The sequence below is a fragment of the Dryas octopetala genome, chromosome 4 (genome assembly GCF_963921425.1).
Source record: "Dryas octopetala chromosome 4, drDryOcto1.1, whole genome shotgun sequence".
In the NCBI taxonomy this organism is placed as follows: domain Eukaryota; kingdom Viridiplantae; phylum Streptophyta; class Magnoliopsida; order Rosales; family Rosaceae; genus Dryas; species Dryas octopetala.
Genome location: NC_141369.1, coordinates 25645556 through 25659864, shown reverse-complemented (window position 1 = coordinate 25659864; position 14309 = coordinate 25645556). Strand labels below are relative to the sequence as shown.

The 14309-nt window shown below is 38.9% G+C and overlaps 4 protein-coding genes across 5 annotated transcripts; all 4 read right to left on the bottom strand.

The window, feature by feature from the left end:
* Positions 1–219: 219 nt before the first annotated feature.
* LOC147288873 (glyceraldehyde-3-phosphate dehydrogenase, cytosolic-like) lies at positions 220–3546 on the bottom strand. The gene is made up of 10 exons (XM_086240013.1): positions 3440–3546; positions 3228–3328; positions 2942–3057; positions 2589–2835; positions 2434–2494; positions 2212–2309; positions 1915–2057; positions 1653–1736; positions 1286–1375; positions 220–1004 (listed from the first exon to the last, which is right to left on the bottom strand). Exons 1-10 carry the CDS (start codon positions 3465–3467, stop codon positions 959–961), a joined length of 1014 nt encoding a protein of 337 aa, XP_086096139.1. The 5' UTR covers positions 3468–3546; the 3' UTR covers positions 220–958.
* A 469-nt stretch (positions 3547–4015) lies between these two features.
* LOC147288872 (trihelix transcription factor GT-4-like) lies at positions 4016–6492 on the bottom strand. The gene is made up of 5 exons (XM_086240212.1): positions 5710–6492; positions 5590–5628; positions 5327–5458; positions 4555–4782; positions 4016–4450 (listed from the first exon to the last, which is right to left on the bottom strand). Exons 1-5 carry the CDS (start codon positions 6329–6331, stop codon positions 4239–4241), a joined length of 1233 nt encoding a protein of 410 aa, XP_086096338.1. The 5' UTR covers positions 6332–6492; the 3' UTR covers positions 4016–4238.
* Positions 6493–6767: 275 nt separating this feature from the next.
* Positions 6768–8952, bottom strand: NBP35 (nucleotide binding protein 35). Its single transcript, XM_086240213.1, has 3 exons — positions 8835–8952; positions 8613–8714; positions 6768–7881 (listed from the first exon to the last, which is right to left on the bottom strand). Exons 1-3 carry the CDS (start codon positions 8869–8871, stop codon positions 6950–6952), a joined length of 1071 nt encoding a protein of 356 aa, XP_086096339.1. The 5' UTR covers positions 8872–8952; the 3' UTR covers positions 6768–6949.
* A 608-nt stretch (positions 8953–9560) lies between these two features.
* LOC147288870 (RNI-like superfamily protein) lies at positions 9561–13593 on the bottom strand. 2 transcript variants are annotated; one of them, XM_086242412.1, is made up of 3 exons: positions 13401–13593; positions 11674–12924; positions 9561–10901 (listed from the first exon to the last, which is right to left on the bottom strand). In XM_086242412.1, the coding sequence occupies exons 2-3, from the start codon at positions 12913–12915 to the stop codon at positions 10347–10349; spliced, it is 1797 nt and encodes a 598-aa protein (XP_086098538.1). In that variant the 5' UTR covers positions 12916–12924; positions 13401–13593; the 3' UTR covers positions 9561–10346. The 2 variants fall into 2 exon arrangements, with proteins under 2 accessions (XP_086098538.1, XP_086098537.1); XM_086242411.1 differs by having other exon boundaries at positions 11674–13593.
* Between the last annotated feature and the right edge of the window lie 716 nt (positions 13594–14309).

The following is a 14309-nucleotide window of genomic DNA, read 5'->3' as shown; positions in this document are numbered from 1 at the left end:
CAGTCAACATTTATTAGCTATGATCTGATGTTGCACTCACAATGCAGTGCAAGCTTGCTTTCTGTTTTCTTAAATAAAAAAGGTTCAAAGTAGATATTGGTCATTGTCTTGATAGATTGGCTTTCGATAATGGTTATGGTAATTTCAATTCAATATTACATAATATTAAACATGGTAGGTCCATGTGCCTTGAATTTGATAGATTATTGAATTGTAATTATACCGTTTACATGGAAAGTAAAGTGAGCTGAAGGTTCTCACTAACAAGGTTCGTGTAGAAGGGTGTGGGTCTCCCCTTATTGGGAGAAAATATCACACGAAAATAGAGTAGACTGGGATGCAAAATTATTTAACCCAGTTATTAATGGATCCTGAAATTGAAATAAATTCCCTAATTAAAGTCTCATGTTGAAAGATAAACACCCATGAATAATTGAATATGCACACACCTTGTTAAAGTTTGTTGTAGCCGTCATTGGCCCTGCCAGTCAGCCATGCTGTTGATCGACGATCGACTGCCTGTTGAACGTCTGATGGCACCTTTCTCCGACTTAAAAACTCTTGATCCTTGAGCCATCCAACATCGTCTTCTAGATTCCTCTAGTAAACTAGAGTTTAAGGGCATAATTAAGCATTATATTTTTATTTACCTTTTAAAAAGCAAAGAAAATTGGTATATAAATTACTGAAAGCAGATATCTATCTCAAGTTGGATCTCATGCCAAAACCGAGTACTCAGTAACAACCAACAACCCAGTTTGCATTAGGGGAAAATACAATTTAAACAAAACTTGTAACAATCTGGAACCAGTCCGACAAAAATTATCGCTCGCAAAGCTGAATTATTCTAACAACATCTCTTTGCAACCATGATGGCCAGAACCAAGTTGCTTGACAAATGAGCCAAAGAATTGGATGCTCCACTCACTCCACATCAACATCATCATGCTCACACTGCTTATTTCACAGAGTTAATGTGACAGATCAAATCAATTACTCGTGAGCTGCAACAGACAAACCACGACGTTTAGAAATAGCAACATTGGACTATCAGAGAGACGAGTGTAGTTTAGTGTACTGTATACTCAAATTGTTTATCCCTTTCAGATTGACAAGGCAATATCAAATAATCAATTGACATATCTGGTTGCAAAATCTAGAACAATCATTTTATAACCTTGTGGTGGACATATGAAAGTGTATATATAGGCTACTTTAGTAAGCCACATCGATTGGTTGATGTTAAAGAAACCCACAATCACATAATACACAAAAGGTGCATTACCTGTAGCCCCACTCGTTGTCATACCAAGAGACAAGCTTCACAAAGTTGTCATTCAAAGCAATTCCAGCCTTGGCATCGAAAATGCTTGACCTGCAACATACATATATATAGTCACAACTCAGAAATAGTTCCTTCCCATAAGAACAAGTAATTAGAAGAGGTACATAAAAGTGAATGTACATGTATTTGGCATAAATAGAACCTAAATCAATTAATTGAAGAAAAAGGGTTGAAAAGAAGTAGGCAGGCACATAAGCAGAACATACTGCCGCAGATTTACAAAGGCATCCTGTTACATAACTTCCACAGATATATATATATATATATATAGAATAGAAGACGGTTAATATATTGACAAATTTATCACCTGTTATCACCCACAAAGTCAGAGGACACGACATCGTCGTCAGTGTATCCAAGGATTCCCTTGAGGCTGCCCTCGGATTCTTTCCTGGAATTTCCAACACATTAAAATGAAAGGTGGTGAGCATATAAAGAAAGAAAGAAATCGTATTCATATTTCATATTTCATAGGGAATGTTCATAGGAAATCGTAATCTATATAAAGAAAGAAAGCAATCGTATTCATATTTCATAGGGAATGTTTCTGATATATCCTCAGTCCTTACTTGATAGCATTTTTAATCTCATCATAAGTGGCCTTCTTCTCAAGTCTGACTGTGAGGTCAACCACGGAAACATCGACAGTGGGAACACGGAAGGCCATTCCTGTCAACTTCCCATTCAGTGCCGGAAGCACTTTACCAACAGCCTACAAAATAAATCAACGTATATATACTAATGATTTTGATTCATAATCATTGTCAAAATTAGTTTACACATTAAACAGAATTAGACATGAACTGTGAACACATATATAGATGCATGCAATTACAAGTGCAGGGCATATATACATACGCTCGTACCTTTGCAGCTCCAGTACTGCTGGGAATGATGTTATAGGCAGCAGCTCTACCACCTCTCCAGTCTTTCATTGATGGTCCATCAACAGTCTTTTGAGTGGCTGCATTATGTACATTGAAACAGAACTACTTCTAGTCAACCAACCAACCATAATTTACAGGCTAGTTTACAGCTGAAAGGAACATATAATTTACATGCATGCATGATGCATTATGCATACTCACCAGTTATAGAATGGACGGTAGTCATAAGAGCCTCCACAATACCAAAGTTGTCGTGGATAACCTGTCAAGATGTATATTAATTACCAAAGTTTTTCATAATAATAGAGTGATGGAATTATTAATTAAGAATTGGAATTAAGTAGTAAGGTAAGTACCTTAGCCAAAGGAGCAAGACAGTTGGTGGTGCAGCTGGCATTGGAAACAACTTTAAGATCAGAGGTGTATTCCTTCTCATTGACACCCACAACAAACATGGGAGCATTCGTACTGGGGGCAGAAATGATAACCTTGTTTGCACCACCTTTCAGGTGCGCAGCTGCTTTTTCCTTATCAGTGAAAACTCCGGTCGACTCCACCACAAATTCAGCACCCGCCTCCCCCCACGGGATCTCTTCGGGGTTCCTGAACGATTAATTAATTAATTGCCATTGGAATTCATAAATATTTTGGATGGATTTTCACTAATTAAACATAACCAGCAGGTAATTAAGGATTTATATATTCATACCTAGAAGCAAAAACTTTGACGGGCTTGTCACCAAAGAGAAGGGTCTTCTCGTCCTTAACCTTAAGCTCGTGGCGCTTCCACTGTCCGTGAACACTGTCGTACTTAAACATGTAGGTCTGCACCCATACACAAAATCGATCTTCAACTCAATCAACAATTATCATAATCCATGAGGCATCAATCAAACCCATGCACAAATTACACACATGCAGATGCAGAGACCCACAGACACACGTTTAATTGTTTAAATATATAATAATAATGCTGAATTATTACACATGTATACCATGTAATCAGTGCTGATGAAAGGGTCGTTAACAGCGACGAGTTCGACATCGTCTCTCTGCAGAGCAACCCTGGCCACCAAGCGCCCGATTCGTCCGAATCCTTCACCACATTACATCAAATCCACACTGTTATTATTATTATTATTATATATATTTAATAGTAAACAGATTAACCAAAACAATGATTAATAAATAAAATCGAACAATATACCATTGATGCCAATCTTGATCTTGCTCATGATGAATGTAATGTCTTAAACCCAAAGAAACCGAAAGTGAAAAGGATTGGTGTCGTGATTTGTGAACGAGGGAGATTGTTCTATTTATAATTCCCTTTAAACATAAAATTGGGGCGAATTTGTCGAACCTGGCCTGGAAACCAGTGTGTACCACCACGCACACATGCACTAGCCGAGATCATCGTGTGGTTTTGGATCCTATTGACTGATGAAGTGGCCTCGTCGCCGTTCATTTCGACAAAGATCAATGCTGCAGAATTGGTAAAAAGTTGCTCCAGAAATTCACACGAATTCAGGTGTAAACTGTAAACAGTAAAGTGAAAAAAAAAAAAAAAAAAGTTGTAAATTTGGGGGTGTTTTCTGTTAGAGTCTTATAGAAGAGGAGATATTTCGTTTCCTGAGAGATCCATCCCAAATCCGATTTCCGAAACAGAGCATATTAAGCGATTTTTCATAAGGTGAGGGAAGCACTGGCACACCATGGAAGAACTACTACTGCCTTGGCTTGTAAGTATTCATAGCTTTTGAAATTTGGATGAGGAATCAGAGGACATAACAGGCATACATAGCTTAGAAAGTTAGAATGTACAAATACAGGACAATACATCTTTACAATGTTAATTCAGATGGCTCGCACTTGCCATTTACAACATAAATCAACAAAACTAGTGCATGGCCATCCATACCATAATGCGGTCTATGACTAGTTGGGCAAAAAGAAAAAGAAAATTCCAACTCATAAAGTTGGGTTAAAGCAAAATACAAAATTCTTTAGTCCCCCAGAAGTCTCACCCCCTGGTACATTGCACCAGATTGAAGATCATCTATAGTATCAATGCGTCTATAGCCACTCAATTCTCTTAAACCCATCAAGCCACGACGTGTGAGAAAATCGCGAAAATCATCCTCAGTGTACAGTGTAATTTCTTCAGTACTAACTATGTGGTCAGAGTCATCATACAGGCAAAGTTTTATGGTAATTCCTGCCAAAACAAACATATAACGCTACTTACTATACATCCAGTAAACCAAATTTCAGTTCCATAATATTGGAAAAGAAAAACTTATGCTTATGATTCTAGGATACCTTCATCGAGGTGAAGAGTGTAATTTCCCAAAGGCATATCCCTGTCAAGACTCCGGACAACCAGATCTTCATCCTCCAACCAAAATGCCCGCTTAGTTCGTATTCTGAACGCTGACTTGATTGCCTCCTTGATTGCATCAGCAGTTCCATCAATACCAATCCTTCTGGTGTATTCCCCCAACTTCACAGTTATAATCCTTCCACAATAAGAAGAGTGGCCCTCCCCTCCTGCCATTAAAGGATTACATGCTTCAAACATTCGTAACTTTGCAACTTTTACAAGATGCATCAGTTTAGGGTCATGCTTAGTCTCTTAGTTTTATCAACGTATGAATGATCCCGAGCCTCAACAGAGAGAGAGAGAGAGAGAGAGAGAGAGAGAGATGAACAGAAAAAACAACATTAGTAACAAAGCTGAAGTGATATTCATAATTTTGAAGCTCCTTTCCTCGAAAGAGGACAAAAAATCTCCGGAAAATACTTGTATCTTGGTATTTCACAACTAAAATCGGAAGGCAGCATGCTAGCATAACTGCATGATCGCAAATCTGTGCATAGTTAGACTAAGCAATTCAAATGTAATGTAGTGTGAGTGAGGTCATGAAAATTGCATTTTTGGATTAAGGCTGTATTAGACTAAGGGTGGTAGCTGTGCATATATATAGGTCTGGAAACATTCCCACTGCCAATTGAAGCAGCATCTCAACAAGCATTACCAATCTTTTAAAAGAAAGCTTTGGCATTGCAATTTTATTTGTGAAAGAAAGCTCACCATTTCCAGGGCCCTCTCTCCAGTTCCAGGGAGGAACCCCACTGGCTGCAACTGCATCAGCTGCGGTAATAGCAAGAGGATCACCATCATGATCCAACTGCCTTTCCAAGTTCACTGCCGATCGATCAGTATCTACACAAAGAGAAGAAAGAAGCTTTTACGAATTACATACATGCCATTCAAACTGCAGCAAAAGATAAGAGGGACAGAATTGGTAATTAAGCATTGATCAAAATGCAGAGAAGGAAAGGAAGCTGTTATACCTTCCATAGGTCCAAATGGAATACTTGCATCCTCAAGACCTGTAATTTTAAAAAGAAAACAACAATTTAATGAATTGAGAAAAAATCAAAGTTAGAAAGAGGATTGAGTGTCTGACCCACCCTTATCAGAGAAGCGTATAAAGGAGTCGAGCTTGGGAGGGGCTGCGGCGGCGACGGCGGCGGTGGTAGCAGTAGTAGGAAGAGCAGGTGAAGAAGTAGCAGTGTTCTTGGTCCGGTCTCTGAGCAAGTCCTGGAGGTCCTCGTAATAGGACATTTTGGCGGAGCGACTACCACAGACTTTGAGTTGGTGGCGGGCCTTCTTGAACTCCTTAAGCAAGTTCCTCCACTTGTCCGTACACATGGTGGGCGATCGATCGAAGCCCTTGTCTCTCATCTTGGCGGAGATCTGGTCCCAGAGGTGCTTGTTGGACTTGGAGGTGTTGAAAAGGCCGTCCACCTCGCGCCGAAAGCTTATCAGGCTTCGGGTCTCTTCTTGGACCCAAGTCTCGGCCCGCTTCTTCGGGGCTCTCACTTCCTGCTCCTCTCCTCCGCTGCTGTTGTTGTTGTTGTTGTTCTCCCCCAGGATCATCATCATCTGCTGCTGCTGCTGCTTTTGGTTGTCCTGAGGTGGCAGGCTGTCATTCGCCACCACCACCTCCATCATCATCTCTCTCTCCGATTCTTCTTCTTCTCCTCCTCCCCTGTACAAGTCAACCGGACGGGCCTTCTCCGAGAGATACATGTCCGATTCTTATTGGTCGAGTTTGAGGGTTGTAGCAATAGGATTGGCATGTAGAGTGTAGCAGATAATTGCAGAGAGGAGGGAAAGGAGGATCGACCGATCGAGCGACGGGAGTAGGGGACTGAGGTCAGTGTTTGTTTGTGTGCGAGTTAGGAAACTTAGAAGGAGAGTAAAGGCGTGTAGCATATGGACGCGCGTTTCCTTTTTCTGTCTTTTTTATTAATATGGATAATGTTTCAAAATGGTAAATCAGCCAATGGACGATGAATGAGTTGTATAATTGCATTTGCATACACACCCACACATGGTGCCGAAAAAGCAAAAACCAAGGATACCTCTTGTCTGTGAGAGTCAAATGATGCGCGACTTTATGCAAAGACAATCACCCTTTACAAATGTGATAGGATTCAAAAAGGCAAAATTACACACCAATTCATGGCCAAGTAACTTAACTTCGAAGTTCAAGAAAAATACTCATACTATAATTACAAGTATTCATGGTCAAGAAAATTGTGTTACTTATACAATTACAAGTATTTATGGTCAAGAAAAATACTCAAACAATTCAGTAACACAAACAAAATTATCCACCAAGATCACTTGGAGAAGCCAAATCGCCTATGCAGCATCATCTACCACCATTCTAGATATCCCCTGATTTTCCAACATTTGATCTATGATTTTCTTCAGTGCAGGTGCACTCACCCCATTTTTCTGATCAACGAAACAAGATCTACCTTCTTCAGCCGCCTTGCCAAGCTGGGGGTCCATTGGTACCTTCCCCAGAAAAGGTACCCCCATTTCCCTACACATTTTTGCAGCTCCACCACCACTACTATCAAACACCTCAGTGGAAGCTATTATATTTAACAATTCTGGCACTCTCTTTCTCAGAATCTCCCTAAACCATTCCGTGACATCTTCTTGTTCACCTGTCTCTGTCATCTTCAAAAATTTGAAATCCATCACAGGCTGGCACAAGCCACTCATATTCTCAACAACCCCAAGAACCGGAACTCCAACTTTCTTGCAGAAACTTACTTCTTTCCGAACATCAATCAGGGAGACTTGTTGTGGAGTGGTGACTATGATTGCACCATCTATTCCAGCAGCATCTAGGTATTGAACAATGGAAATGTGCTCATCTGAGGTTCCAGGAGGGGCATCAACTACCAAAAAGTCAAGTTCACCCCAATAAACATCCTTCAGAAATTGCTTAATCAGCGCATTTTTGCGTGGCCCCCTCCATACAACAGCATCATCAGGGTTTGGAAGCATAAACCCAATTGACATGACACCAAGGTTGGACTCAACATAGACAGGAGACCAGCCAAGGTTGCTCTGATGGATTTCTTGGCCTTCTAGGCCAAGCATCTTTGGGATGCTTGGGCCACAAATGTCAATGTCAAGAAGACCCACCTGGAAGTCCATAGCTGCTAGTGCAAATGAAAGCTGGGCAGAGAATGTGCTCTTGCCAACTCCACCTTTTCCTGATAAAACCAGTATCTTATGTTTTACATTGGTCATCCTTTCTGCAATTGCAACCAAGTCTGCAAAAACACATATACAAATCATGAAGATAAAAGCACATCATTCTTGAGTCATACAAGAGAATTTTAGTAAGGAGGATAAAAATAAATTGTTGTCTGCATGGGACCAAAACTTGCACAGTTGCACAAAGAATAAAAAACACAGATGGGTTATTAATTTGATGCCTTGTAATAATTACTTAATGAAACTTTGAAAGAAAACTAGCAACCCAGCCACTGATAAATGTAACCATCAAAATCCATACTTTGATCAAACATTAAGTTCAATTATATAGAACAACTGCTTCACTTAAGATATAAAATTTGCTTCACAAAAAGAAGTGGGGAAGGAAAGACTTATTACTGCATCTTGGAACTAATAAGAAGCGCAATAATAGGGAGAAAATTTTGTTTAGCAAATTCACTTAATGTTGCAAGTACAGTTCAGTGAAAAAATTATGCTACCATTAAGATGTCGCAACTTGACCAGGGCCAAATAGGGAGAATTAAAATAATACAATTTAAAAACTCCATGATCAGCAATCATCAATGTCCTGAAATTCACATAAAGCATCCACTTTTGCTTGTTCTTCTAAATGGGTCATAGTTAATCAACTCACATAAATAGAAAAGCAAGAATTTCCCAAGAATCAGTAGAACAATTACCCAAATCCAACTGAAAGTTGCAGAAAAAAGAGACCAAAAGCAAAGCATAGGTGTAGCAAATAAGCAATAAGAGAGAGAAAGGAAACCTGGGTCAGGGCCCTTAGGAGCAGTAGCACAAACTTGTTGATTCGGGCATCCTTCGCAAGAATCAGATTTTCCCGCCGACTCGGATTGAGGACCCGGGCAATCTGAAAATATCCCAAAATTTTAAAAAATTAACAATAAGAAGTAGAAATTAAGACATCCCAACTGAACAAAACCCAGTAATCTTTAGGGTTTATAGGCATCAATTGTGAAGAAAGGCTTACGTTCATTGGCGTCTTCAGGAATATCCCCGTTCTCCATGACGCTTTTCCCGCCTGTATTTCACAAAGAGAGTCGGTCACAGATATGTAACTATGTTAGGACTAAAAAGTAGCGTTCAATTTATGGGTTTTGCTTGAATTGTTCGACAGAGAGTCGGTTTAGGAAAACCCGTGATTGACTGACCCACCCGATTATGGTCGACTTGGAGTATTTGGCCTCTTTCTTATTTCTTTTTTTACTTTTTTTCTTTTGACCAAGGACATCAATGAAAATTTTAAAAGTTCACCCTTGTAAATGAATATGGCAAATTGTTGCATATAACAAGTCGAAAACTTTGGTATGATATTTGTGATTACTTGTTCTTAAAGGAATAGTGTTCATGTTCTACTCCACTTACGAGTCGTAACTCTATTCAAGCTAAAAAAACCTCCTTTGAACCAAACCTTATTATTAAGATGGGATCCATTATCCAACACTTAGGTAGACGGATCAAGGGTTGAGATTTAATCAATAACTTAAATTTTGTATGATTTGCCTCTTGGGATTGATTGTTAGGTAAATGGTTCAAACCATAAATATTTGTTCCTGTGGCATGTGACAAACAGATCAAGTAATGAAAATTCTGTAGCGAAGAAAGGGTTCATTGCACAAGAATGAAATGACACTCAAAAAGGATGAAACGACAAGGAAGAATAGCAAAGCAACAAGAAACTGATTATTTTGTAAGTATCATTCGTATTTATTAATCATTGCCTTGTTTAAGACAACAAACAGTTACGTGTCTGATGCCTTTAACGATCAACTAGATTTATACTACACATTCCACAAACTTCGTAAGGCAAAGATCCTTTGAAATATAACAGATCAGTCCTCCAACTGCAGCCTAACAGGCCCCAGCGGCCAAGCTATTACAAAGCTTTCAAAAATTCCTCCAGCTCAGCCAAAACTTTCTGCTTGACCCCATAGCTGCTACTCTTCATCTGCATCCATTAAACGCCTCAAAAGCTTGATGATGATGATGATGATGAATATTGCTTCCACTAACAATCAATAGCTACTTACACATACTGCTTCACTTTTTTTACCAAAAAGAATACTGCTTAACTTCCACCAGTAAATTCTCCAAGAACTTTTCTTCATTGCCCTTGGACAAGTCTCCAGGACTGGAACCACTTTGGAACGAGCTTATAACCATGTTCAAGACAACCTTCTGAATCTCTCTTATAAACCCTCTAGTTTCTTTTTACTTTTTTCCAATCAATCCTTCTTGTAAAATTTCCTCCCACTTCTATTCTTCTTTTTTGTTTTTTTGTTTTTTTTTGTTTTTTGGTTTTTTCATTTTCCTCCAAGAGATTATTCTCCACCTTGACAAGCTGCAACTTCCTCATGGTAATAAAAACCCTCACTGTGGCAACTAAGCATGCATTAAATAGCTTCTGTGCATTTGTTAACAGCCAGACCTTGTAGATTCCAATCCATAACTGACAGCAAACAAATATGCAATGTCTTTTCCATCAGCCAAAAAGGCAAAATTGATACCTGTTCTCCTGACAAAATATGGCACACTTGGGAGCACCCTTTTCCCCATGCCTCTCTTGACAATTGAGTAGTTTCTCCAAACAGTCCAAACAAAGCAAGTCTAAACAAAATGTCTCCTCATAATCAGTGTCTTTAAGGCAGCACCCACAACTAATACAGCGAGCTATGCAGAGTGTGCAAGCCCTGCACATCTGAGCAGCATGATGTTTCCCTTGGCAACTCTCTGCTGGGCAATCATAAACTAAACTTAGTTTCTGGCACCTGGGGCACGCTTCAATGTCGATGGCACAATCATCATCACAAGAGAGATGTGACAGCCCACCATGGAAAAACCGTGGTTTTGGGGCTGTAAGATGAATATGGTTATCTGCGCCAAGAAAAAATTTCAACTCTTCGAACTGCTTGTCTGTTATACCAGAGAGACCGCCAATTCTCAACTGCTTTATTCCAGGTTTGCCTGCAGACTTCAAGGTCCTTAAGTTTAACAAGATGGCCTCAACACTTATTTTAAGACATCCTGGAACACTTAACTGCATAAGGAAAAAAGTGTACATTCATAAGTTTAATGCATTAGAAAGAACCTTTTCTTTCGGCTGAAGCATTAAGAAGAACTTAAACCACATAAAAATAAGGTATAATGAACTCCTATAAACTTCAAGCATTTAACATGATGAATACAAGGGGCATGAAATCATTAAAGAGCACAACCGGCTTTGCAAGATAAAAACTATGCAGAGTTTCAATTTCAGTTAAGTGATCAATAAACAAAATTTACGACCAAAAAAACTAACACACGTGCAGCATCAAGAGCTGCCTGAATAGTCAAATTTATTGATATTAATTGAAAGGAGATGGAAAATTTTCTTTGAAAACTTATTCACTCCAGTGTTCTTGATATTGTATAGACATGACAGCATACAAATTAGCATAGATACCAAAATAAATTAAAGGTACCCATCAATCAAAATCCTAAAAAGCCACTACAAGGACTAGAGTCTTCAACCTACTTGCTATATGTACAAAAATTATAGTATGCCGATAAAAATGGAGCAGGAAAAAAATGCTTTATGTAGTAACCAAATATGTAAGTAATTCCAAAGGTCATAAATAACTTCAGAACGGTACTATAAGAGAAAGCAACATAAAAGCATCTCTTTTAAAAACTATTGTCACTTTTTCTTATGAGAGAAATTATTGTCACTACAAAATGGATAAGATACTGATACAAAAAATATAAACAGAAATACAAGTAAAAAAGCATATTTGTTCTGGAATATTTCCCTAGTAACCAAAATAACTCACCTTTGTCAGCCTTGGGTTGCTGTCAAACACATGCTGCAGCCCACTATCGGTGATCCTTGCACAATGCACCAGACTCAAGGTTTGAAGAGTGCCTTGAGCCCTGCTAGTTAACTTTACAAGAGCATCATCAGTGATCCTCTCGTTCAACGGCCAATCAATGTTAATACTCCTCCATAGAAGAGGGTCAGTTCTAACTGCATGACACAAAGACCTGCAAACCCTTTCAACCGAAAGAAGGTCCTTAACACCAAGATAAGCCAATGCATAAAGCATAGCATCATGCGGAGCACCCCCATCACCATTGGAATACATTATGCTACAATCCTGCATTTCCATAGTTCCAACCTGCAGTTCCTTAGCTCCATCACTAACATCAAAGTTCCCCACATGACTAAAACTTAGAAACTTCTCCACATTACCATCCAACACAAAAGCTCCATCATTGATCCCAAAACCATCAAAGCTATCATATGGAATTGATATTCCATCAAATTTCAGGTCACTCACTTCTGGCTGAAACTTCACAGCACTATTCCAAACCCAATTCAAACCTGCAAATAATCCACCATCAACCATCTTTGTCTTTGCTTCATCCACCCCAAAGCCATAAGATTCATAATCCTTGGAATACATTCTAGTTCCAACCTGCAGTTCCTTAGCTCCATCACTAACATCCAAGTTCCCCACATGGGTAAAACTCAGAAACTCGTCCACATTGCCATCCAATACAAAACCTCCATCATTGATCCCAAACCCATCAAAGCTATCACATGGAATTGATATTCCATCAAATTTGAGGTCACCCACTTCCGGCTGAAACCTCACAGAACTATTCCAAACCCAATTCAGACCTGCAAAAAATCCACCATCAACCATCTTTGTCTTTGCTTCATCCACCCCAGAGCCATAAGATTCAAAATCCTTTTCAAAACCTTGAAACCAACCAGTGATAGCCGTAAAAGTAGACTTTATCTCCATTCCAAAAGGATCAACAGGCAACCGATCAACAATATCATCGGCAGGAGGCTCACAATAGCCACCCAGTTCAGTCTTAAGATGGGTATTCTTCATATCCAAATTGGAACTCCAAGAACTTGACGAATCATCAGAAATACCATGCAAATTCTTTTCTTTGTACTGATCCATCACATACCCATTAGAGTACCTGGCAGAAGAACACAAACTATGCTCTGGCGAAGGATACGTAGGCAAGATTGAGCCACGAGAGAGATTCAAAGCCATCCTTTGGACCTAAAAGATTGAATAGAACGCAAGCTTTATACCAAGAAACCTGGATTTGCTTGCAGACAAGAATCAAGACAGCCGACTAGGAAAGATTGAAATCAAAAGCGAGTAAAGAATACAAGGAAAACATTCAATTCCAGGAGGCAGACAATTTGAAAGGAAACAAAAAAGCACCCGAAATTTCAGAGCTTCCTGAATCAACGAAATAACCCAACTTTCCAATAGACTGATTCTCAAGGAAAAACAAAGAAGTTCATAATTGGGCACGAGTACAAATTAAGCTGAATTTCAGAATAAAGAAAGATTGGTGTTAAAGAAACCCTAGTGGAAATTCTTTTTTTTAACAACAAACAAAAAAAAAGGCGATTCAGAGAAGCAATTCTAATGCGTATGGATTAAGAGAAAGAGACCGAGTAGGAAAGAAAAGAAGATAAACAAAGATTGAAAAGGAATTGGAATCAAAAGAGGGTGCTTGAATTTACCGAATCTGATGCGGACGACAAAAGCAGAGGTTTGACCCAACAATGCAAACAAAGGACCAACCAACCGACGACGCAATGCAGAGAGAGAGAGAATGAATGGAAACCAAATAGGAGGAGGGAAGGAGGTAACAGAATTTAGAAGGAGAGGAAAACAGAGCGTGCGTGCGTGCTAAAATTAGGGGCAGAGAGAGAGAGAGAGAGAGAGTGAGAGCAGGGAAGGTTGGGAAAAGGACGCGTGGAGAGAAAGAGTGTGGCGGGTGACAAGTCTTCCTTCCTGGTGGTGGTCCTTTCTTTGCCTTCACCAACAACGACTCGCCTCTCTCTCTCTCTCTCTCTCTCTCTCTCTCTCTCTCTCTCTCTCTCTCTCTCTCTCTCTCTCTCTCTCCTTGCTACTTGGGAGAGAAGGTTTCAGATTCGTTGGTATCCTTTCAACTTTGACTTACTTGCCTTTTCAGAAAAAATATATATCTTTTTTTTCCCTAATTAAATTCCAAGCTTTACATTTTTTTTTTCTAATTTATGGAATTCCTTGTCATATTTTAATTTTGACCCATTACGGGACCCACTCTTAACACTTAAACTCACCCCAGAACTTTAACTCAAAAATTATCATTACCATTCCCACCCCAAAAAAGAAAAAAATATATATATTACCAAGATTGTTATATTTTATCAATTTGTGATAATATTTGATGTAATAAATATGCGTCAATTGTCAACAGAGTAGTGGTAGAAATTTTGAATTTGTAACTTAAATTTAAAGATTCCAAATGACATAGTAGTATTTCATGACTCACTCTAAAATTTATTTATTTCATAAATAGTAAAACACTGACACATTATTTAAGATCCAAATTTAATATACAAATTCGATATTCATAGCATTATTATAACTAACAAGAAATCATG